General features: G+C 32.6%; 1 protein-coding gene across 3 annotated transcripts in view; it reads left to right on the forward strand.

The window, feature by feature from the left end:
• Positions 1 to 23169, forward strand: part of LOC135846022 (uncharacterized) — a 231593-nt gene extending 208424 nt beyond the window's left edge. For 2 of the 3 annotated variants that reach the window (XM_065364970.1, XM_065364972.1), the window contains 8 exons: positions 5918 to 6007; positions 11650 to 11814; positions 13008 to 13235; positions 13331 to 13472; positions 13852 to 14044; positions 15712 to 16101; positions 17339 to 18834; positions 22003 to 23169. In XM_065364970.1, the coding sequence (XP_065221042.1) occupies positions 5918 to 6007; positions 11650 to 11814; positions 13008 to 13235; positions 13331 to 13472; positions 13852 to 14044; positions 15712 to 16101; positions 17339 to 18834; positions 22003 to 22319 (3021 nt within the window). In that variant the 3' untranslated portion in view covers positions 22320 to 23169. The remainder of the gene's footprint in view (positions 1 to 5917; positions 6008 to 11649; positions 11815 to 13007; positions 13236 to 13330; positions 13473 to 13851; positions 14045 to 15711; positions 16102 to 17338; positions 18835 to 22002) is intronic. The other variant, XM_065364971.1, reaches the window with a different exon arrangement.
• The last annotated feature ends 404 nt before the right edge of the window (positions 23170 to 23573 follow it).

Below are 23573 nucleotides of genomic sequence, written 5' to 3' on the forward strand. Positions count from 1 at the left end.
CTTCCAAGGTCCTTCTTTTTAGTTTTCAGAATTTGTTAGAAAAGTGAAAATTTAAAAAAAAAACCATTTAAATAATGGTCTTATATTTCTTGAATTATTATCAATTTTCAAAATCGTTTGCACTCACTTCGCTTTACGCAAAATTGTATTATGCAGCACAAAATAGCGAAGAAAGGTGGGAAATTTCTTTCAAAAACATCAAACAGCACGAAATCTTAGCGTTGAAGCTTCTTCTTAACAGATTTTACTGCTCTAAATCGTTGAAATCTTCGCCCTTCTCTTCTCGTCTTAGAACGAATTTTTGATTTCAGTACCTATAGCAAGAAAAATTTCTGTTCATTTTCCCTTTTGATACATATTTTCTGCTAATGTGACAATTAAAAAATAATGGGAGGAGGGAGTGTGGTGGTAGGTATCAGAGAGACACATTTCGCTCTACCGTTTATTGGACGCCAAAAACGTGAAGAAATTTCCTACAAAACGAGTACCTGTACACAAGGGGGGGGGGTTGTCTTTTTAAACTCAAATTTGAAGCAAGGAAAATGGCAAGGAAAAACAAGGAAATAGCAAGGATTTTGATTTTTCAAATCCAGTAGACACCCTGAAAAAGTTAAATTTTTCAAAATTTTGACAAAAAAAGTAAAGTGATGCCAATTTTGATAGAAGAATAATTTTTTTTTGTTATCTTAACAAAAAAAAAGACTTTTTGGTAAATTTGTTTCAAAAAAAGTTTTTTTTTGCAATTTTGGTCAAATAAAAGAAAAAAAACTTTTGGAAATTTTGATGAAAACCCCAAATTTTTTTAGCTACTTTGACAAAACATGAATCGATTTTATAATGTTTACAAAACAGTCAGGTTCATTTTTTGCAATTTTGGCAAAAAAGTAAAATTTTTGTTAATTTTGATTTTTAAAAAAGTAAGATTTTCTGAAAATATCAAGACTTTTTGGAAATTTTGACTTGAAAAGACAAACTTTTTTTGGGAAAATTTTGACGAAAAACTGAAATTTTTAGCTATGTTGACAGAGCATGAATCATTTTTATAGCCTAATTTTTACAAAAAAGTTAAATTTTTATTCAATTTTGATGAAAAACTGATTTTTTTGCAATTTTAAAAATATTGTAATTTTCAATTTTTCGATAAAGGTCTAATAAAGTTAATTCTTCGCAGTAATTTTTCGTTGAAATATTTTTTGTAAAAATCGATAAAATCGTATTATTTCTGCAATTGTTGCAGAGAACAAGATAATTTTAAATTTAAAATTGGAGTGTGGGTGAAACTTTTTTCATAATTTTGATGAAAAACTGTTTTTTTTTTTTGCAATTTTATTTAGTAAATAAGTATTAGAGAGTCAACAAGGTAACAAATGTGCAAATATGACTTGATTTCTGATTTTTCTACTTTTTAAAAATAGGTACATATTTACCCTTCTCTCCTCCCCTGTTTCATTAATGATTCCAATAAATTTGAATCTGTCATAATTGAAATTTATGATCCCGAAGGTGAGTGGTTGAAGATTTTTTCACTCTATCTGATCTGGAGTAAATATTCATAAGTACATATCGCTTGAAATCCACGTGGCAGACGTTTAATGGGACACCTTGTATATTACTATCAAACATCATCAAAACGCCATAAATTTTTCGTATTGCCGCATCGATTGTCTGAGCATTTCATCGAAGGAGCGAGTTTTCTCTACTTACACCCCCTTTATTTACATTCTTACAAAAAGTTTGCGTTTCTTATAAATTTATTATGGCGAAAAAAGCCTAATTAAAAACTGAGGGCTGAACTCGATAATTTGTAATACTTGGAACATAACGGTTTCACGCTTCAGCCTCACCATCCCAAAGTCGACCCCGCTGTCATAAGTCGAAATAAAAATAATAAATTCCCGAATACTTTTTCTACAGAAAAAAATTAATTATACATTTTTTTGCATTTTCGCGCAAAATTAAACTAAGCCGGAATACCCTCGAAATCTATAAATTTTATATTCTCCGTTGATCAATCTGCACCCTTAAACTTCACCAAGTTCTTCCATCTTACAGGAACCTTCTTTCTCTTTCTCTCGATCGCAGCAGTTTTTAATTCCGTAGGCAACGTATTCTTATCGGAATTCAAGTCTGCAGCTTGAGGGGGCTGATTGTTCGCATAAAGAAGCAAATTAAAATATTTCTCGTACACTTTTTTTCACCAGCGAGGAAATATTTGCTGTCGAGCTCGAATGTACGACCACCCAGCTATAAGGCTGCGCGATTATACATGAAAACCTTCCCAGTATATACTCACATGTTTGAAAATACTCACGTAGTAAGTGTGAGGCGCATCGTAGAAAGAAAAAGAAGAAAAAAGGAGAAAGCAGCTCGAATACCGAAGCCTTTATCCATTACCCTTGACGTGAAAATGCTTATAAGGCAATTTGAATGGTAACCGGTGGGTTGGATGAGTGGGGGAGAGGAAGAGGTCGATTCCAAAGTAGGGAAAATCTTCTTGCAAAAGGGTTCTAATAACGGTGATTGATTACGTTTACAGGCGTACGTTACACGTTGTCAAAGTACAATGACAATTGACGTCGATGTTTTCGGGGGTACGACTCACTTTGCCTATATGCTTCGTCTATCGAGTGTGTTAATTTTGGACGAAACTATTACCGCAAGTTTATCGTATTAAAATTAGTTGTTCGTTGTTGTGTGGTGCCAATGGCATGGCAAGAGAGAGTGTATACATTTCGAAAGAATTATCGTACAGTTCTGCATCTTTCGAGGGGGCTGGGAATGGGATAGGGGTTGAGGGGTGAGAAGGCACGCGTGCCATGTCTGTCGACAAGGTGGTTGCAAGTTGGAATAATATTTTATCATTTACGCTCGGCTGAACGGAGACAACGTGCGTGTTGTTGAAAACAGTTCCGCGTTCTTTGGCGAATTTTAATAATTTAAGGAATCGATAGAAAAGCGAAATCATAGCGTAGCATTGGTTTATAATTTACCTCCAACCATACCCTTTTTCGCATCAAAAAATACGCGATACTCGATTCATCGTGCTCGTGTATCTGTATATATTGCCCGAGAGACGTGGAGGATTGGTGAATGATGAGAAATGAAGAAGTAGAGGTGAAAGAGAAGGGTAGAGGGTATAGAGACGGTATAAATATGGAGTATTGTTGCGCGAAATTATATTACGTTTGAAATGAAGCACGAATGCGTCCGATAAAAGGTATCGCTTTTATCAAGAGCAAGAGAGCGTTTTGGAAATTTCGGCAAACAGTTCGGTGTACTGTAGTTCGATTATAACGCGAACCTATAGGTAAAAAAACACGTCGCAATGCGATGACATTCAGCCATGCGAATATTTCTCTTTATTCGCGATTTCAGCAACGAAACCCCATATTTTGCAAATGTAGATTGTAGATGTACTGCGTGCTGGTGGAGTTATATTATACAGGGTGATTCGTAAGTGAGGAACTGAGGATGTTTCTTTTGGCTCCGGCAGAGGGCAAAACGTGAATAAATTATCGAAATTTTAATTGATGTTTTGATCTTATTCTTTTTCTTTTTTATTGGAAAAAAGAATGCTAATTTTTCAGTTTTCAAAAATTTTTGAATTTTTTTTTCTTAGCACCTACTTGGGGGTGTTTTTTTTCTGATCAAAAAATAAGTTAGGTAGTTGAAAATTTTTCTTAATTGTTCAAGCATTTCCCACTTTATTAAAAATGTTCACTTTTTTGTTTGTTTTTTTCCCTTGGGTCTTATTTATTATTTGCCAATTTGAACTCATTGGGTTGATTAACTTTTTGGATATTTGAAAAAATGGGGGTGAAGTCTTCTAGAAAAGTTTTATATTATGGATATGTTTTTTGGTCAAGTTGACATTTGAATTATTATATAAATTGAAATTAAAGATCCAAAATTTCATCAAAAATATAAATTAGAAGGTGTTTTAATATTTAAAGATTTAATCATCCTGACACCGCTGAATAATTCCATCTCCGGTCAGATCTAACCGAAATTCGATCTGATCCGGTCTGGTCTTGTATGATCATCCGGACCAGGTTTTCAGTCTATTGATGTCTGTGTGACTTCTCAAGGTCGTCTATCTGGCCTCTGAAGGTCATTGACCTGTCTGTCTGAACTCTGAAGGCCATTGATCTACCTGTTTAGTCTCCCAAGATCGTCTGTCTAGCTTTCTGCCCTCTCAAGACATCTGTTCTGCTCTCATAAGTTCATTGACTCATATGTCTGGCTTCTCCAGGTCGTTTGTCTGTCTATTGGGTCACTTAAGGTCATTGACCCGTAGGTCTGACTTCCCAAGGTCGTCTGTTTTGTTTGTGTGTCATCTTAGGGTCATTGACATATCTGTCTGGCTTTGCAAATGTCGTCGTTTTGCATGTGTTGGGGGTAGGGGGGTTTATAATTGTCTATCTTCTCAGGCCATTGACCCGGCTGTCCGACCTCTGAAGGTCACTGACCTGTCCTTCTAGCCTCCAAAGATCGTCTGTCTACCTGTCTGTCTTCTTAAAGTCATTTACCTGTTAGTATTGCTTCTCAAGGTCATCTGCCTTGCCCTTGTAAGGTCATTGAGCCATCCGTCTGTCTGGTTTGCCAAGGTCATATGTCTGTCTGTCTGTCCTCTTAAGGTCACTGACCCATCTGTCTGGTTTCTCAAGATTGTTTGTCCACATGGTATGGCCTCTCAAGGCGATTTATCCGAGTGTCTAGACTCTGAAGGTCATTAACTTACCTGTCTATCCTGCTGATTGCCTCCTTGGGTCATTGACTTTTAGATTTGAATTTTTCTAGTGCGTTTTCAAAGTACTTACTAGAAAAATATAATTTTAGAGCTGTGTGTGTGGTTTTTTCATCTTACTTCCGGGTTGTGGGGGAGAGTGGAGGGGGGGGGGACGAAAACCGCGATGCCTTGAATCTTATATCTCCGTGAGTTTTCTAGCAGTTTTTTTTTCAAACTTGCTTTGAAAATGAAGGTTCTCGATGATTGTTGTAAATAATATTTTCAATTTTCCAATCCTTAGTATGGCTTTGAGCTTTGAAAGTGACTTTCGGGACTTAAAAATTGCTCTATTTGTTGCTATTTTATTGCGAGAACACTTTTTACACTTTTTGGAATTTATTAACATTTTTTCAAATTGGAGACTCCTTCCTCATTAATCTTCGTTTTTCACTTTGGCACTGGAAACCACTTTTGTTGACATACCGAATCCAATTAAAATGAGACCAAACTAATTCAAAAGAAAATATGCTAGAACCCTCGTAACAAAAATATTAGGTGCTGATGTTCATTTTCGGATTTTTAGCAAATTTTTGAAAACATGATACCCAATTTTAGAAAATTACAAATTGTAAATTTTTCACGAGGTATGTACTCGTACTTCTAAGAACCAGCACGAATAATCACTTGTTTTCACCTCCCCCCTCCTCTTCCATCCCTCCATTCACTCAAATCAGCCCCTATTAAACCATTTCGACATACCTGGTGAGTTGAATTTTTTTTTCAAGGTTTACAAATCATCTGCAAAAAAAGCCAAAAAGGTATCTTGAGCACTTTGAATTTTCAAGTGGGGGTGCTTATTCTGTGAAACCCTGTGGTTTGATTCAAATGTGGCTAAAAAATTCAAAGAATAATCAATTTGAACAAGCTCATTTTTTTCAAGGACCTTATATTGAAGAATTTTATCAAGCCTGGCCACCCTTCCCCTCCTCTCGTTGCTCGTTTCTCATTCCCATCGGTATTAAATGAGAAAAATTTTATACTTACCTACTTGCATTTTTAGAATTTATAAAACTTACTCAATACTCACCAAATTGAATGAAAATGACTTGAATTGTGAAACACCCTATATATGTTTATGATATGTTAGTACGAAAGAGTAAAAAATCTCGTCTCTTTATATGTTCGCAGAATCACATACAACATTTTCAAAACATAATATGCAAAATAAAAGAGGAAAATGAAGAATTGAAGAAACAGCTGCAGTCGTTAAACGCATCGGTAAGTACCTTGTGGTGTAATTTAGTCTACAAAAAAGCGCATACGATTGCAGATTTTTCGTATGTACTAGGTATATTATTACTTTACGTAGACGTACATGTACAAAATCCACCCGTTCATTCGTTTTTTACTCTTACTCGTATCATTTTGAAATTATCACGTGGTGGTAGGTAAGGTAGATAGGTCGGTTTCCTACTTCTGCGTATACCTACTCGTACATTCGTATACATGTACATTATGTATGTATGCGTATTGTAGCATGGGTGGCACTAAACAAGAGTGTAATTTTTCTCCTCGAAAATGGATTTTAATCCGCATACTCGACTCGCGTTTTATGACGGTGTAGTTTTTAGTATGAAAAATGTTGAATTTACATGTCCGATATCAGCAACTGTACCCTTTATTGTCGTGGGTTCGCGGTCCCTCACTCTCTATATAGCCATAAGCGTGATACAAATTAACGCGATTAATATTTTTGAGTTGGTCGACTAGCCCTTCGCAGTGTGGCTTTTTTTGTTGAATTTTTATATAGGCACTTCTCAGGGTTAATGGGCGCTGAAATCGTACTTTGGTGGTGTATTTTTTCCGCACTGTTCGACGACTCGTGATAAGGTTACTAGGACAAAGTTTCATTATGTTTGTATCGAAAAAGTGGTCTTTAAAATACGCGTTTTAATGAGTTTAATTTTGCTAATTCGAGAGACGGCGAATTTTTCGTGGTTTATCGTGATTTAGGGTGTGTTTAGATAATTTAAGTCGTGTTAATGGTGAAATTACTCGTACGCTCGGTGGGTAGCCTTAATGTGTATTAATGCAGTATGCGACACTGTTTTTATTTATTGGATGCGATGATAAATGGCACGGGGCACGAGTGGGTTGAATGCATATAGTACACCCTTTCAGCTAAATTGAAATGATACGAATCGACCGTATGGATGTTGTATGAATTATGGCTCTGCTCAGACAAAAAATATCTGACATAATTTTAAACTTTGAGAAGATTGTTTCTTGTGACTTGTTTTTGCAAATAAAAGTCCTTTCTCTTTGAATAAATTCGATTTAAATCAGTTGGTTGAAAATGAGATGTGAAATGTGGTGTTGAGTGATGGTCGTTGTAAAGTTATGGATAAAAAAGGTAGAAGTTTGAAAATTCACGAAATTGCTGAAAATTGGAAAACGTTTTGTTTTGAGCAAAATGTTCATAATTATTTTTCCCCATGTTTTGGGACTTTTCTGTGTTTTTGGTTTTTTAAAAAACATAAATTTTCTGCATTATTTCGGGGTAGGAGGGAGGTTGCATCAAGAAATAAATTAATTAATACTTTTTCCTGCTGTATTTCCAAAAACACAATTTTTACATTTTTAGGAACATTTTTTCAAATTTTTTTGTTTTTCATTTTCTAAACTTTTAATAATAAATTCTTTAATTTTTGGGTAGTCTTTGCCATTTTTATGTTTCTTTTTCTGACAATTTTTTTCTCTCTCTCTTGTTTCAATCAAAAAGTATTTAATTCCGATGAAACTTGGTAAAACTTGGTAAAATATGGTAAAAATTGCTTAAAATATTCTTAATAATGTGTTCAAAAATGGGTGTCATAAAAACTCATAAAAAACTCTAAAGTCAGCTAGAACTACCAAAAAGTAAAAACTGATGTTGTCAAAGACTTCAAAAAATTTTTTTAAAAAATTGTACCTACCGAAAATGTAGCAAAAATTGGATAACACGTCATCAACTGTGTCAAAAATGAGATTAAAACACTGAAAAAGCAATAAAATCATTGGAAAATTAGATACAAAAAAAGGGATGAAGTTTTGACTCGACTTTGCGAAATTCTGTGAAAACTGTTCCAAAACAGGTGCAAAATAACTTACTTAAAAATATACTAAAATCATTCAAAATTCAAAAATTTTCAAAATTGAAACTTTTTTTCATAAAAAATTGCGTAAAATATTGCAAGGAAGCTTTCGAAACGTTGGTTCATATTTTGAATATAATTTTAGTGCTTTTTAGGCATGTTTTTTTTTATGTCATTTTAAACACATTTTAACCAAACCTGTTTTATTAAAATTTTGAGCTAAATTTTTCAGTTCTTTTTTTAAAAAATGAATTTTTTGTGTTTTTATGTCGTTTACAAAGATGATTTCCCAATGTATAATCCTAAATGCTGAATTTTGAAAAATGTTGCTGAAATTTTACGAGTTTGTTAGCCGATGTATTTTTTTATGTTCTGATGTAAATTTGAAGACATTTTAACGACATTATGAATGCAATTTTTTCTGTCAATTTGGGCAAATTTTAATGAAAATCTATCAATTACAGTAGGTATTGGTAATTTTAAATTACTTCAATAGGTCCTTTTTAAAACGGTTTTATGCCATTTTAATCATGTTTTATCGACGTTATTTATGTGAGTGATTTTACCTATGCAAATTTTTATGAGATTTCATCAGTTTTTTCTGATTTTAAATACTTTTGATTATATTTTTAGGTTTTTATATTTTTTAATATGTTTCATGCAATTTTTGTGAAATTTTACCAAATTTTACTATGATTTTCAATGCATTTTTCATGTCGTCATTTTGAGCATGTTTTGATAAAGCATCAGGTTTTATAAAATGTTGGTAAAATTTTAGCAAATTTTCGTAATTTGTAACTATTTTCACGGTTTTCAAGCATTTTTATGAATTCGAAACCAATTTCAACAACATTTATCTAATGCAATTTCATCAATTTTTGATAAATTTGAATGATTTGAATGATATTATTTTTATGTTTTTATTCATCGGTTTAGTGGAATTTTAACTACATTTCGTACAATTTTGGCCAAATTTTGTTTAATTTTACTAAATTTTTGTAAATTTTTGATCATTATTTGAAGTAATTTTAATTCCTACTTTTGAAAACTTGAAATATTTTCATGACACTTTCAACATGTTTTTATTGTTTTTCCCACCCAGTTTTCAGTAAATTTTACTTAGTTTTGCCAAAATTTCATCAATTTTACATAATTTTTAATGATGTTAATGATTTAAAAGTATTTTTAGAACATACAGTCATGCTTTTTAATTTTTTCTTTACAAGAAAAATTTATTGAAAATTTTTTTAGATTTGTCTTTTTTTCATTTTTTACTTTTTATTTTACTTTTTTCATGTTTAATAGTTTTTTGTTGTTGTTTTTTTTTCATTTTTTCCCTTCTATGTATATCATTTAGTATACCAGAAAAAGGTTTCAACTTTTCTTTTTTCAGTAAATATCTACATAATGATTTTTGAATATTTTTTGTTTTTTGCTTCTTGTGAGGAACGAAGAAAGGAAAGAACTGAAAGAAGGGGAAAAGACGAGAATAAAGTATAAATGAAAGACAGACAGTATCAGTTTGCCAAAAAAATTACCAAAATTCCTACATGATGCCTATTTATCTATTCTGAAATTAAACTAGACAGCTAAGCAAAGCTTAGCTGCAAAGTGTGCGTAGCTAGCTGCCTTTTCTACAGCTATAACCGTTATTACATCTAGGTAGTGCATAAGTGAATCAACCATGTCACAGTGATGAGAATTTTTGAAACTCTCACTGCTTCAAAATAATAATTGTTTTTCAGTGTTTTCATATTTTCCAAATTACAATAGGTATTTCAGAATAATTTATAAGCTTGTATTGCTTCTAAATTAAGAAATTTCTAGTTGTTTTTCATAGTTTGCATTGTTTTAAAATTTACAAAATTTCAAATCGATTTCCCGAATTCCCCATCGCTACAATTTCATAAAGTTTTCAATAAATTTTCAGAATTTTGCATTGCTGCTGAGTTAGGAAATTTGCAATCAATTTTTAGAATTCACATTGCCTCTAAATAGTCAAATTTTGAATAATTTTTCAGAATTCTTATTGTCTTTAAATTAAAAAATTTCAAATTCAATTTTCAAGTTCATATTGTCCACAAATTGTAAAACGTTTACTCAATTTTTGGAATTCACATTGCCTCCAATTTTTCAGAATTCTCATCTTCTTCATAAATATTACAATACTTATTTCATATAGGTAATTTTCAAGTTCACATTATCTGCAACTTACAGAACTTTTAATCAATTTTTGGAATTCTCAGTGTCTCTAAATACAAATTTTCATATTATTTTTTTTAGAATTTCCATTGTCTTCAAATTTATAAATTTTCAAACCAATTTTCAGAACTTGCTTTTTATTCTAAATTAAGAATTAAATCTTATAAAATACCTATGTTAAGAATTTACATTGCCTATTACACGAAAAAAATATGGGTAATTTTTACAAAAAAATTTAACTAAATACTCACAATTAAGTACCAGATCCCATTCAATAATTTTTACTGTAATCGTATAGTAAAACTTATCATTTTAATAAATTTTGCTATAGGTACCAATAGTAAAAATCATTTTGTTTTAATAATTTTTACTAAATCATGATAATAAAAATTACATGTTTCAATTGTACAAAAATTAGTTTAATTTCTCATTTTGAAGTAATTTTTAAATTATAAGTAAAAAGTTAAAAATTATTCATGTCAAGTAATTCTTACTTTATACTTATGGTTATAGGTAGACAAAAAATTAATGAAATGAAATTTTAGTTAGCAAATGATATCATAATTCATAACTCAGTTTCAGCGTTATTTTTGCCCCATTACCATGTACTACATAGTAACACCAAAGCATTTACCTATCCAATTTTCCTACGAAAAATCCGTCACCTACCTACTTACCTCACGGGGATTCGAACCTGGGTCCCTAAATTTCCTATTCCTACCTACATGCCCTAACCACTCAGCCACAACATTGCTACGAGGGTTAGGGCATTAAAATAATATATTTGTTTGGTAAACGCCCCACCAAACCACGCCCACTTGGAATTTACAGCTAACAGACTGGGGGTGTAACAGGGTACAATGAAACACAGCTGGTGATGGAATAGACTGGGGGTATAGCAGGGTACAATGAGCGGCAGGTGTTCTACAAGTCCCCTTTTCCCTTTTTTAGGATTTAATGCATTAAAATAATGAACTAAAATTGCAATTACTCAGCAATTACCCATCCGAATTGAATGAAAATTAATCTATTCCCTCCGCCTTAATGATTCTCAAATGGTGTCCAATAGGTACAAAAAACGGTTGGATAGCTTAAGAGAACATTCAGTTCCAATAAAATTTCATTTCTCAAAGCGAAACCAATAGTGTGCTACGCACACTAAAAATAGGTACCTATTTACAGAGTGCCCAGAAATATCGTGAACCCCAAAGAAAGTTGTTTATAAAAAATATAGGTTGGCAACGTGAAATAGATGCATATGATTGGTGGAATGTTATCATCTCAGTCTAACAACCAATCATGTGCTATCATTATTATCATTCACTGTGACCAATCAAAATACATATTTAGTATAGAAAACTTTGTTAGGGGTTCACGATATTTTTGGGCACCCTGTATGTAGCCTATTCATTTGAAACTTTTAGGAACCTACTTACTATCTGCATGGATTTGTCTCCCCCCTTCTCCCTTCGAATCACCCTTTTTCATTTAATAAATAATACATACTTACTTGATCTGAGGCACACATTAGCTTACCATACCTGAGCTTTGAAATTAATTCTACTAATATATTTTTTTATGAAGCAGGAAGCAAACAGCGAAGTACAATCCGTGCTGCTGGAACGGATAGAAATATTACAAAATCAAAACTCAAAATTGATGAAAGAAGGCGAATCGCAACGAAAGCAATACGAAAAGTGTCTAGACGATGTTGCCAATCAAGTGGTTAAAGCGTTATTAACTCAAAAGGTGGGTAAAGTAAAGATAAAGTACATACCTATAAGTATAATATAGTACCTAGACCTACCTATAAGTGAAGGGGCGTTGTCATACGACACCGATGATGTACTTATAAAGAGATTACCTTGCTAAAGGTATGTAATAACGTATCGTATCTAAAGAGGTAAAAAATGATTACGTCGAGACTTATAGTCAAAGGTAAAGGTACAAGTATATCATTATATCGATTTTAATTCACGTTACTCCGCCACATACATGTACCTATAGATTTTCAAAGGCGTCCATGTAGGTACTTTAAAGTCGTCTATGGTGTGACATGTAAAAAGCACCGCTAAGGGAATAAGCATTGTACTCGTAGAGGGTAAGGCTATATAGCTACAGCAAATGCGACGAATGCAGTTCTTCGTTTTTGGTCTTGACTTGGCTCTACTAACTTACACACGTACATACAAGAAGGATAAGAACTAAATCCTATAAGGAATCGTTGGCTACATTAAAGGATTTATTTCTAGAATTTAGTAATTTAAGTTTTTGCGCTTTTTCTTTTGTACGCGTATACTCGTTGGTACAGCTAGGAAATTACACTCGGAGGATTTAATATGGTTGTTTACGTTGGCAGATGTTATCTGGTATTTTTTTCCTCCTTTTCCTCCAGCATAGCACTACGTTAATATGTAACTGATGCGAGGTTTATTTAGGGTAGGTGTATTTTTTTGGGAGCTTACAACGTGGTCGTCGTCGTGAATCTACGTATTAGGACGATTCTGCAACGTCACAAATTGCCGAGATTATGCTTTTATATTATAGGTTATGATGTTTACTTTAGCACTATGGATAGGTAGGGTAGGTGTAGGCAGAATAGGTTTTTTTGGGGTTGAGGGAAAAAAAACACACACACAGCTCCCCAATTTAAATGCAAACAGCGTATATGGGTTTGAAGTAAAATAGCGTGTTGGAGAGAGGATTTTTCGTCGCATCGTGTTAACTGTTGCGTTTTTCCAAAGGGGGGGCTGTACAATGAATCAGCTTCGCGAATTACGCGGAAACGAGTATTAGTCATTCTGTAGAGGTCTATCTTGTTAGGTAGGTACCTAGTACTCTGCGATGGGACGAAAGCGAAATGAAATTCTTCAAAGTGGTGTAATCGATTAACTTAAGTTTTGTATTGTACTTGTTCGTAATGCGGTATGGTTTTGTTGCAGAATTTACAAGAAGATGTAAATAGATTACAACAACGAGTCAAGGAGTTGGAAAGTAGCAATAGTTCTTTGTCTAGTTTACTACTGCAACGGATACATCGAAATAACCAAAGTCATAGCAATACCAGTAACACTAATACCTTTCATAGTAATAATTCCGGTAATCGTTGTTGCCAAACTTTTGCTTGCCTTCAGTCTAGTCTATGTAGTCAACTCGACGTACTCGCCAAGGTTTGTTTCAACTTCGTTTGCTGGATCTTCTAGATGAGATCGTTTGGTTTTAATTAGTATCTATTGTAATGTGTTTTTTTTTTTTGAATTTTTAGAAAGCTGATCAACAGAGACCTGTTAGTTTGGACGAAAGACGTCTTCAGAAAATCTGGAACAAATCTGGTAGCAATAGTTTTGTATGGTTGCCTCTCCAAAGACCGCAGTCGCTTAATTTAGAAACTAGCTCGTATATTACAAGTGAGTATCGCTGATATTGGTTGATTAAATCAAATCTTGTGAAATTAATTTTGGTATTTCGCTGGAAAAGTCACTGACGATGTCAGTTCTGTTTTTCTCTCACTTCTTTTTAAAAAGAATACGTATACCTAGATAACTTTTTCACCTTTTCTGCGTCATGTACTAATAATTAATAAAGTTTGGAGATGGAGAAGTTCACGTTTTTTCGTACCTATACTTTTAATTTACTCGAAGCATCGAAATTTGAACACTGTTTCCTTCTTTATCTATTTCTGATGAAAATCCAACGTGACGAAGAAATATCATGTCAACGTAATTAGATTTTACCTTTTCTAAAACTGTACTTCATCGTGTATTAATTTGTATTAAATTCGAACAGACGACAAAATTAAGAAAGAAACGGAAGAAGAAAGTCCAGAAAGCGGTAACAGAGATGAAGGCTATTCCACTATGTCCAGCGATGTTCAAGGAACCAGTGAAATTCCGCACAAAACTCTCGAAGAGTTGAAAGAAGTCACCGATGAATCGGATTCCGTACCATTTAGACTTTCATTAGATACAAAAATGATAAGGTTGGTATATTTAATTAATAACCTGGGTATACTTAATTAATAAAGGGGAGGTATCCCAAGCAAAAGGAAAATTTTCAGCATAGAGGAAGAAAAATCGAAAAAGCATCTAAGAATACATCTTCAAGTCACATTTCAAACGCTGAAATTTTCATTTTTGGATTTTTTTTGAATTTTTGAAAATTTTAAGCTGGACTATTTTTTATGGAAAATCCAAAATTTGATAAAATTGAGGTAGAATACTGTACTTAATTTGGTTTATACGATATTTTTGACCTCCTGAATCGATTCGAGATGGTTTCGAGCTGTTCTGGAGCTTTTAGTGGATTTTTGGATTTCTTATTTTGAAAAAGTGGACTTATATAGACGTTCAATTTTATTTTGACCCTTTTTATGAAATTTTTTCCAGTGCTGTAAAATCCAAAAATCTACTGAAAGCTTCAAAATAGATTAAAACCACCATCTCAATGTCAATGTTGGTTTGAAAAGTCGGAATGGCATTGTTCTTCAGAAAAATAATCAGAGAAAATTTTGGTTTTTAAACTGGACTGAATTTTGAAAAAGTTTTGCTTTCTGCCAAAAATTTCAAACAGTCTCGGTTTTTGTCAAAATTGCTAAGAATTATTGTTTCTTGCCAAAAAACGTTCAAAATTGTCACTTGTTTCAAAAAATTCCAAATGTATCATTTTTTTCCAAAAATTGCCCCAAATTCGTTTTGTTGTCAAAAATTATCAAAAGCCTTGCTTTTTTTGTTAAAATTGTCGAAATCTAGTTGATTGTCAACATCCTCCCCCCCCCCCCAAAAAAAAAAGTCACTCGTTCACTGAAAACTTATAAAAAAGTATCACTTTTGTGCCAGTTATTTTCGAAAAGCTGGGATTTTTACCAAAAACTGACAAATATTCTCGCTTTTTACTAAATTGCTTTAAAAGTTTTTTTTTTTTTAAATTAAAAATTGTATTTTTTGCCAGAAATTGCTGAGAATTGTCACTTTTTTACCACAAATCTCCAAAATAATCTAGATTTTTTCCAAAAATTGATTAAAAGTCACGCTTTTTTATCATAAATTGCGAAACCAAGTGATATGCCCTCTGCTGCTATTGTCAAAATCTTGCTTTTCTGTCAAAAGTTTCCAAAAATTCTTAACCATAAAATATTTCCATATTATTGAAAAGTTACGAAATAATTTCACTTTCCTGGCAATACATAATTTTGAAAAAATAAATTTTTTTAAAATATTTTTTCAATGAGATATTCTGGCTTTTTTTGTGATTTTTTTCTGCATTCAAACGATTTGATCACGACCTGTAACTTTTTTAATTAGAAATGTTACTTTTTTGTTGGGAGGTAGGGTTGGGAGGGAGGAAATTGAGTATCAGTCCTGCATGTAAACTGAATTTCAGTCTTTTACCTCATTTATTCGAGTTTTTATTTTATTCACGATGAATGGACCAAATTTGAATTTATAAACACCTCGGGCCAAAAATCAAATATGGAAACTCGGTGCTCGAAATTAATCCTGTTGGTGTATTTTTGAATTCTCTTTTGATTTTTTCTCATCCATCTCCGAAAAATTTCCAACCTGTTGAAATACCTCTCCTGTAGTTGTACGTATGTTTTACTTAGATTATGATTAACTATTCTAAATATTTGGTATGTATTTTCCCCAGATCCAGGAATAGCTTTCCTCCTGTCACGCACCTGTTACCGTACCAGCATATAATGAGAAGTTTCTCAGACTCTCAACTCTGTTTAAGAATAACCACCGGTTCGTGCGCACTGTCGCCGTTCAAGTCTTCCAGCAATAAATGCCACAATCAACCGTTACCACTATTAAGGACAAAATTTTCCAGTTTACTGGAGGTGGCATTAAGAGAAGAAAACACCGAAGATGGGTTTTCGTTTTGTAGCAGCGATTTACTAGATTCGGAGTACATTCAGCAATGGCTGCTGCTGGATGAGAAACGTTCGGCGATGCAGCATTTACAAATGGAGTACAATACTGCCGAAGTAGAAGACTGGAGTATGGAAGATACGGAGAATTGGAAGAAAATAACTAGGTGAGGTTCGATATTACATTTTATGAAGGAACTAATCTAATTATGTATGTATTTGGGTTCTAAATTCAGCAGAAAGACGACTTTTGAAAAAAAAAATCAACACCTGTTGTTGAACTAAATTTCAGAAGCTTCGTATCCGTCTGAGAATTTTAAATTATTTTGAATGTGATCAATTTTTTTAAAGCCAAATCATTTCTTTTTTTCAAGTTATCCTGATTTCGTTTTTTTTTTTTTTTTTTTTTTCAGTTTCTATTCATTTATTTATTTATTTATTTATTTATTTATATTTTGAAATTTCAACTTGAAATCACATCTGAATAATATTTTTATTCGTTCATATTTTTTTTTTTTTCGTTTAAAAATTTCTGAATTTTTCAGGAAAATGGTTTTTATTCTTAGACATTTTTTCAAATTTTTGATCATTTCAAGCTTCTTTTTCGTGGTATTTTTTTCTCATTTATCTTCTTTCATTGAGTACTTCATTCTAGTTTGTGGTCTATTTTATCCGATTTTGGTCTTATACTGATGAATTTTTTCTTATTTTCTTGAGTATTTTTTTGTCCTTTTCTAATTCTCTAAATTTTTTTATTTTTTAATTTTCATTTTATTCCAATCTTAATTTTATTTTATTTTTATTTTTTTAAATTCACATTAGTCATTTTCAATTTTCAATTTTTTAAAATATTTTCCAAATTTTAGCATCAACAATGAAGACTTTTTGTATGATATTTTTTTTTTTTATTTAAACCATGTTTTCTGTTCTTAATGATTTTACTTTTTTAATAATTTTATCTGGGTATTTGAAATTATTTTCAATTTTCCTATTCATTTTGCATTTCTATGATTTTTTTTTTCAAGTTTCAACATTACTAATTATTGCAAGCAAAACGTAACATTCCATGATATTTTTTACACTTTTTTCCATTATTTTCTGTTCTAAAAAAATTATTTTCAATTGTTTTCTCAATTCCAGTTTTTTAAATTAAAAAAAAAAATTATCAATTTTTCGTAACTTTTCCTTTTTTTTTTTTTTCAAATTAGTCACACAATTTTTTCAGTATTTTTTTCTTCTGTAAGTATGTGATTTTATTTTGTGTTTGTTTAAATAGCTAATAATTACGTTAGATTTTTTTTTGATTCGTAATATGTATTTACGGCGAACTAGTTAGGCAACTTATTTCACATGTTGGAGTTCATTTTCTCACTTTCTAATTTCAACTTCTGTTTCCTTTGACAGATTCAGTAAATTACCAGTATCTCAAGACTACGGCGGTCTGTTCAACGACGGGCACAAATGCACGGTGAAAAACCTATGGGACTTTTCCTCGCAACCGGATTCCGACTACAATAAAAACTCGTGGAACGAGGAAGAGAATCAAAATTCATTATCTTCGGATTCATCGTGGAGCAGCACGGGCACGAATTCGGAAGGCAGCTGCGCCAGTCCGTTTGAAAACCTTTCGAAACGTTCTTCTTCAGTATTAAGCAGCGAAAACGGCGAAAGCGCTCAAGTCGGTACGGATTTCACTCGAGATTTCTATCGTTTGGTGAAATTCGAAAGCTCCAAGAGTCTGGCGTCGTCTTCGTCCAAAAGTCAAAACGGTATCGAGCAAAAATACCAAAATTGTGATGTGTTACCTCGCGAAGAGAACGCAGTCGATAGAGAGCAAGCGCTGCAAAGTGTACTGAAATTCATCGCCGAACAACAACGATACTGTATTTCTCGACTAGTGCAAGACGAAAATTGCTGCACCGTTTCCGGCGAAGCGATGGCTTTCGATAGTTTCGAATCGGAGAGTGGCCGATTATTGGAACACAATACGACTGAAGAAGGCAGCGAAAACGCCAGTTTCGAAGAAATGCCCATCGAAGACGAAACCGACGACGGATACTTTAGTAAATTAAGCTTTGATAATAACGGTAACGCGACCAACACCGAAACGGTAACCGAAACTTCGGATAATAAGAGTACCGCGTGTTTTAGCACCGAAGACGCAGACCCTGCCAGTGAAACGTGCTGTGATAGTGAGCAAAATTCTAGTAGCGATTTTAAAACGTTATTTAAAACGTGCGATACGTGTTTTCAAAGTATTAACAACGACGACGACGGCGTACTCGAAGGAACCGATAGCACGGCGACCAACAACATATGCGCCAAATGCGCCGAATGTTACATAGAATGCCTTCCAGAAGAAAAGCAATGCGATTATAGCCGCAATGAGCCACCACCGCCGGTCGATAAACTAACTAGATATCCTGCTTCCGTTCCTGTTATACAAAAATCTAGTTTAGATACCGTTCTAGAAGAGCAAGAAGATCTAGCCGGTCATAGCTCGTCCGGCGAAAACGTCACACCTGCTGCAGATTCCGCAGTCATCGTCATGTCTGAGCAGAAATTAGTCAGTTTTCACGAAAGAGCCACGTCCAAAGAAGTGATCGATGAATTGAACAGAATGATTAGAAAAGGCGACGAGTTCAGCGAACACGATCGTACTACTCCGGTCACAGAACTAGATGAATCGTTCGGATGTACGACCGGATGGGTGCATGTTGAACAAGATATCGATTTCAGTGATCCTAAAGCTAGAGCGAATCTTTTAGATGTTATGTTAGCGTCGAGTTCGAGTAGTAGTTGCGATAGTAGTCGAAATAATAGCGATAGCGAAAACGGCGAAGATGATAGAGATTACAAGCATTTACATAGACTGCATAGATTTCGACGCCAAAAAAGAGGTTAGTATCTTAACTACGTAATTTATAGACATATTTGAAATGTAGATTTGGTATACTTATGAAAGTTTTGTTTAAAAATACCATATCCTTAATTTTTCTATGCCTTTTCAATTTCTTCTTAGATTTAATTTTTTTAATTCTTTGAGATTTTTGGTTGGGGGGGGGGGGGTGATTTTTCATCGTGTTTTGTTCTGAATAACGAAATAATATCTTTCATTTTTACGATTTCTGTAACTAGGTACATTATTGTGTCCAATTTGGGCAGGAATTTTCAAATCCATGGCTATGAGTTCAAAACCATTTTAATGGAATCGTAATAGGCTTTTTTAAACCCAACTGAAAAATGCTTTCGAACAATTTTTTCCAAAAATCGCAACCTCGTTCAAATTGGGGACATAAACATCTCGAGAGGTTTTTCTGTTCAAAAAAAAAAATCAAATAAAACATGGAAAAATTTAAACAAAAAATTAAAGAACCTTGCACTCTTTCTTTTGAATAAAAAGATCCTCCTAAAATTTATATTTTATGAAATCCTTCAATTTTTCATTTTTTGAAGCATTTTTTGTTTTTATTTTAATATTTGTAATATCACTTTAGCGTGTCTGATAAGGAAGCATTTCAACTGGCATAAAAATATTTGGATTGAACAAAGAAAAATCGAAAGAGACCAAATTTTAAGTGGTAAAAATTTCACTTCTCGATTTTTAGAAAATTTTCAAAGATTGAAATTGAGTTCATTTTCCAAAAAAAAATCCATAAGATGAAATCAAAATCAATTTGAGCCCAATCTTCAATCTTTTCGAACCAATTTCCAAGTTTCAAAAAATTGTCCTAAAAAAGCTCAAAATAAAACCAAGCATTTAAATACATACATAGCTAAAAAAATGGCCATCAGTCGATTTTGGCGATCAAAAATGTATTAAAAGCCAAGTTTGAGCATTTCCTCGTTGGCGTGTTCGTGAACGAGGAATTTTTAATTGTCGTCGGAATTTATTGAACTGATACGATAAGATTTGGAAAATCTGTATTTAAATCGATTGAAAATGCCACAAAGACAATTAATCCAATTTTTTGTACTTGTGGTTTGATTTTATTTTGAGCTTTTTTTGGATAATTTTTTGAAACTTGGAAATTGATTCGAAAAGGTTGAAGATTGGGCTCAAATTAATTTTGATTTTATCTGAATGGATTTTTTTTTTTTTTTTGAAAAATCAATTTGATTTTAATCTGTGAAAATTTGCTAAAAATTGAAAAATGAAATTTACTACTTGAATGGATGTTCTTTCGATTTTTCTTTGTCCAATTCGAAAATTTTTCTACCAGTTGGGATGAATTTCTTGTCAGACATGTTCAAAGTAATGTTGAATAAAAATATTTTTTAAAAAAAAACAGTGATTGATGAGCATAAAACGATTTGAAAAAAAGAGTGCAATAGGGACTTTTTGATTTTTAAAAAAATTTTCCATGATTTATTTAATTTTTTCATTGCTTGACATTATCTCTAAACTCCCATAATTGTCTGCCTAAATTGATTTTTGGAATTTTTTCGAGTTTTTGAAAATCCAAAATTTACCACAATCCAGTAATTTATGCTGTTTCAAAGGCAAAAAAAAATTATTATTATGTAAAAAAGATAAAACTAGTCCTAGAACAAAAACGTATCAACTCTTCTGAACCAAATTTCACCATCTTCAGCCATTCTGGAGCCTCTAGCGTGATTTTTGATATTTCCAGAATTTTTAAATTTCTCTAAAAAGTGCGAAAATTAATTCGGGCAAAAATAAATCAAATTGTGTCCAAGATGGAAATTCTGGCAGACCATCGAATTGGACTTATGAAAAATCTGAACGAAATCAGATAATCTGCCTTCGGTTCCAGTTTATACGAAACCGGTTTAAAAGCGATCTAATATGGTGTTAATAAAATTGCATACCCGGTTTGCCGTAAATACAGTGCACTGGCATTATTTACGGCAAACCGAGTAGGCAATTTTATTAACGTCTATTTTTCTAAGCAAATTACTCGCTAAACTGCTCAGGTATGAATGAAGGTTTATTCTTATCTCAAGACTGGTTAACCTTTGAGCAAATATTGGCGATATTTTGAAAAAAAAAATGTTTAAATTTAATGTCATTAGACTCTAAAAAGCTCGAAATTTACTTTTGAAGATGAAAGAAAAACTTCTCATGTGTACCTACATAAATTAAAAACTATTAGGTACATACGTAAAAATATTTTAAAAAATTACGACAAAGATAATTTTTTTTTTTTTTCAACAAATTAGTTTTAAAAATGGAATTTTAATACCAATGGGAGAGGGGCACAAAGATATTTAATTTTGATCAAAATCCCAAATTATTAAAGAAAAATAAGTGGCATATCGTTTGTTATTAAATTTAAGTTGCTGAGTTCGTTTTTATTGACCCATTTTCGATCCAACTTCTCCAAATACCCCCCCCCCCAGCCCTACCCTCTTCACAAATTGTCCTTCCAATCTTTTCCTGCCAATTTTGATTTTTTTTCTGCCATATCGATTCCTGATGATTTGAGGTTGCTGAATTTGAATCTAGGTATTCATTTTTGGATTCCATTTCTGGCTGTTCTCTCATCTCTCAATTTTTTCCAATTTTCAAAATTTATATTTGAACTTGAAAAACTCATATCTGAACTTGAAAAGTGGAAGCCCAACTTTTCAAGATGAAGCTGGTCTACTATTGAGAAATTTATCAAAATTGTGAATAATACAGACGCATTTTTGTTGTCTATTTTACAAATAATTTTCAAAATAGGATCTCAAAATCCACTGTGGGCAAAAGTCCCCCCCCCCCACCCTACAACAGATTAAAAGTCGGAAAAAATAAAAGTGGAGTAACATATTGATTGTTAAATTTGAAGTTGCTAATTTTGAAAATTTGTTTAATTTTTCGATTCAACCCTTCCAATTTCCTCATCCCTACTCCTATATCCCTTAAATATGAAATTTATAAATAGGGACCAAAAACTTGAAAAATTACAAATAACGCATCGTTTGACAGTGGATGGAATTTTTCAATCTTAGCCCATGATTTTAAAAATCTTTATCCATATCTGATTATTGCTTCCTTTTGATTTAGTTACTTGTTTCTTACTTGTATATTTAATTAATTTTGTTTTCATTTCTATTTTCAGCTTCAGCTTCCAGACAAGCAATAATGGGCGCATTACGATTCTCGAACGCTGGCATCCGACAATCGATCATCGGCCGAGAGAACTTCTACAATCGTTACGGCGAAAAAGAACGCGAAGCAGTGGCCAGCTTTGATTTCCTAGAGGAGTTATCGACGACATCCCTGAGCACAGCATCCGAGCCCAGTGATAACGCCAGTTGTCCCACACCCTCTTATAGTTTCCGTTCAAAGAATGGCTACAAATATCGTAATCGCTCCACTCGCGGACGTAATGTTGACTGTGATAGTTGTTGTAAATCGTGTTCGTGCTCAGAGTAAAAAAAAAAAAACAAATACAAAGCTTTAATTCTTATACATTCTGGAACGATATTCGCGAGAAACGTATAAAATGTGTGTAGGTAAACGAATGAAATTCTGCTGAGAAAATATGTAATATCGTCGTACGAGTAGTAGTAATAGTAGATACCTACCTGCTAGATGCTATACCTACCTAAATAATACCTCGAAGACAAGGAGAGTTTGCGCGCTTGGGACAATAAAATTTGGCGCGGTCGAAGTGCAATTTGATTTTTTTTCTTTTAATTTTAAGTTTGTGACTACGTGTGTATTATTGCGTTTTAATGCTGTGAAGTATTTCCCGGTTATTTACACCTTGTACCTATTTTATATAATGCTACACTTGTTTATTTATTTGTTTTAGGCACGATATCAAATATATGTGTAATGTAATTTATACTATGTACTGTATGTATTTTTTTTTTAAAGAGTAGATCTCTGAATTCGCAATTTTTAGATTTATATACATACCTATAAAAAAATATTTCATACGAATTTTTTTTATAATCGCGTTTATAGTATGTTCGGCGAATTTTTTTTTATTATTATGCCTGTTATATTGGCTTCCATTTTTTGTTTCGTTCTTTTCAACTGACACCTTGAAAAGTTTTAGATTTTTAATCAGATTGAATAAGTACATAGGTTATGTTGCTGAAATGGATGGGTTTTTTACGTGTGTTATGTAAATTGTATTTATTCGCAGTGTCGGCCGGATTAACGTGCGGCGCATTTAACACGTTATTTTTAATCGTTTTATGACTAGATGGATGAACTCAGGAATTGTAGAATGTGAAACTCATCGAATAAACGATTTGTTACTTCCTTTTTTTTATTGCAAGCTTTTTATTGTGTTTGGTAGATTATTTGATTTCGTTGATTGTTCGAATATTGAATTTCAATCATTGAGAAAATTAAATTTTTCGGACTGAAAAAATACTTTTTCAGAAAAATTCTTGCATACGATCAGTTTTTACTATCCTTTTTTGGGCATTTTTTTCTCCTCTTTGTGCCAATTTTGAATTTATTATATTAGTACTTCAAATTCGAACTTGAACTTCTCTTTCTTCAACTCTCAAAACTCAAGTACAAATAGTCAATTGTCAAGTTGTTAAATACTTAGGTACTGACATGGGTATATCAATTCAATTTTTTATGATTTTTTTTTGCAGAAGTAAAAATGCATCAAAAAAATAATGTTTCTTTGTGCATTTTCTGTTTTTTTTTTTTTGTTTTTTC

Source organism: Planococcus citri, chromosome 4, assembly GCF_950023065.1.
Source record: "Planococcus citri chromosome 4, ihPlaCitr1.1, whole genome shotgun sequence".
Classification (NCBI taxonomy): Eukaryota; Metazoa; Arthropoda; class Insecta; order Hemiptera; family Pseudococcidae; genus Planococcus; species Planococcus citri.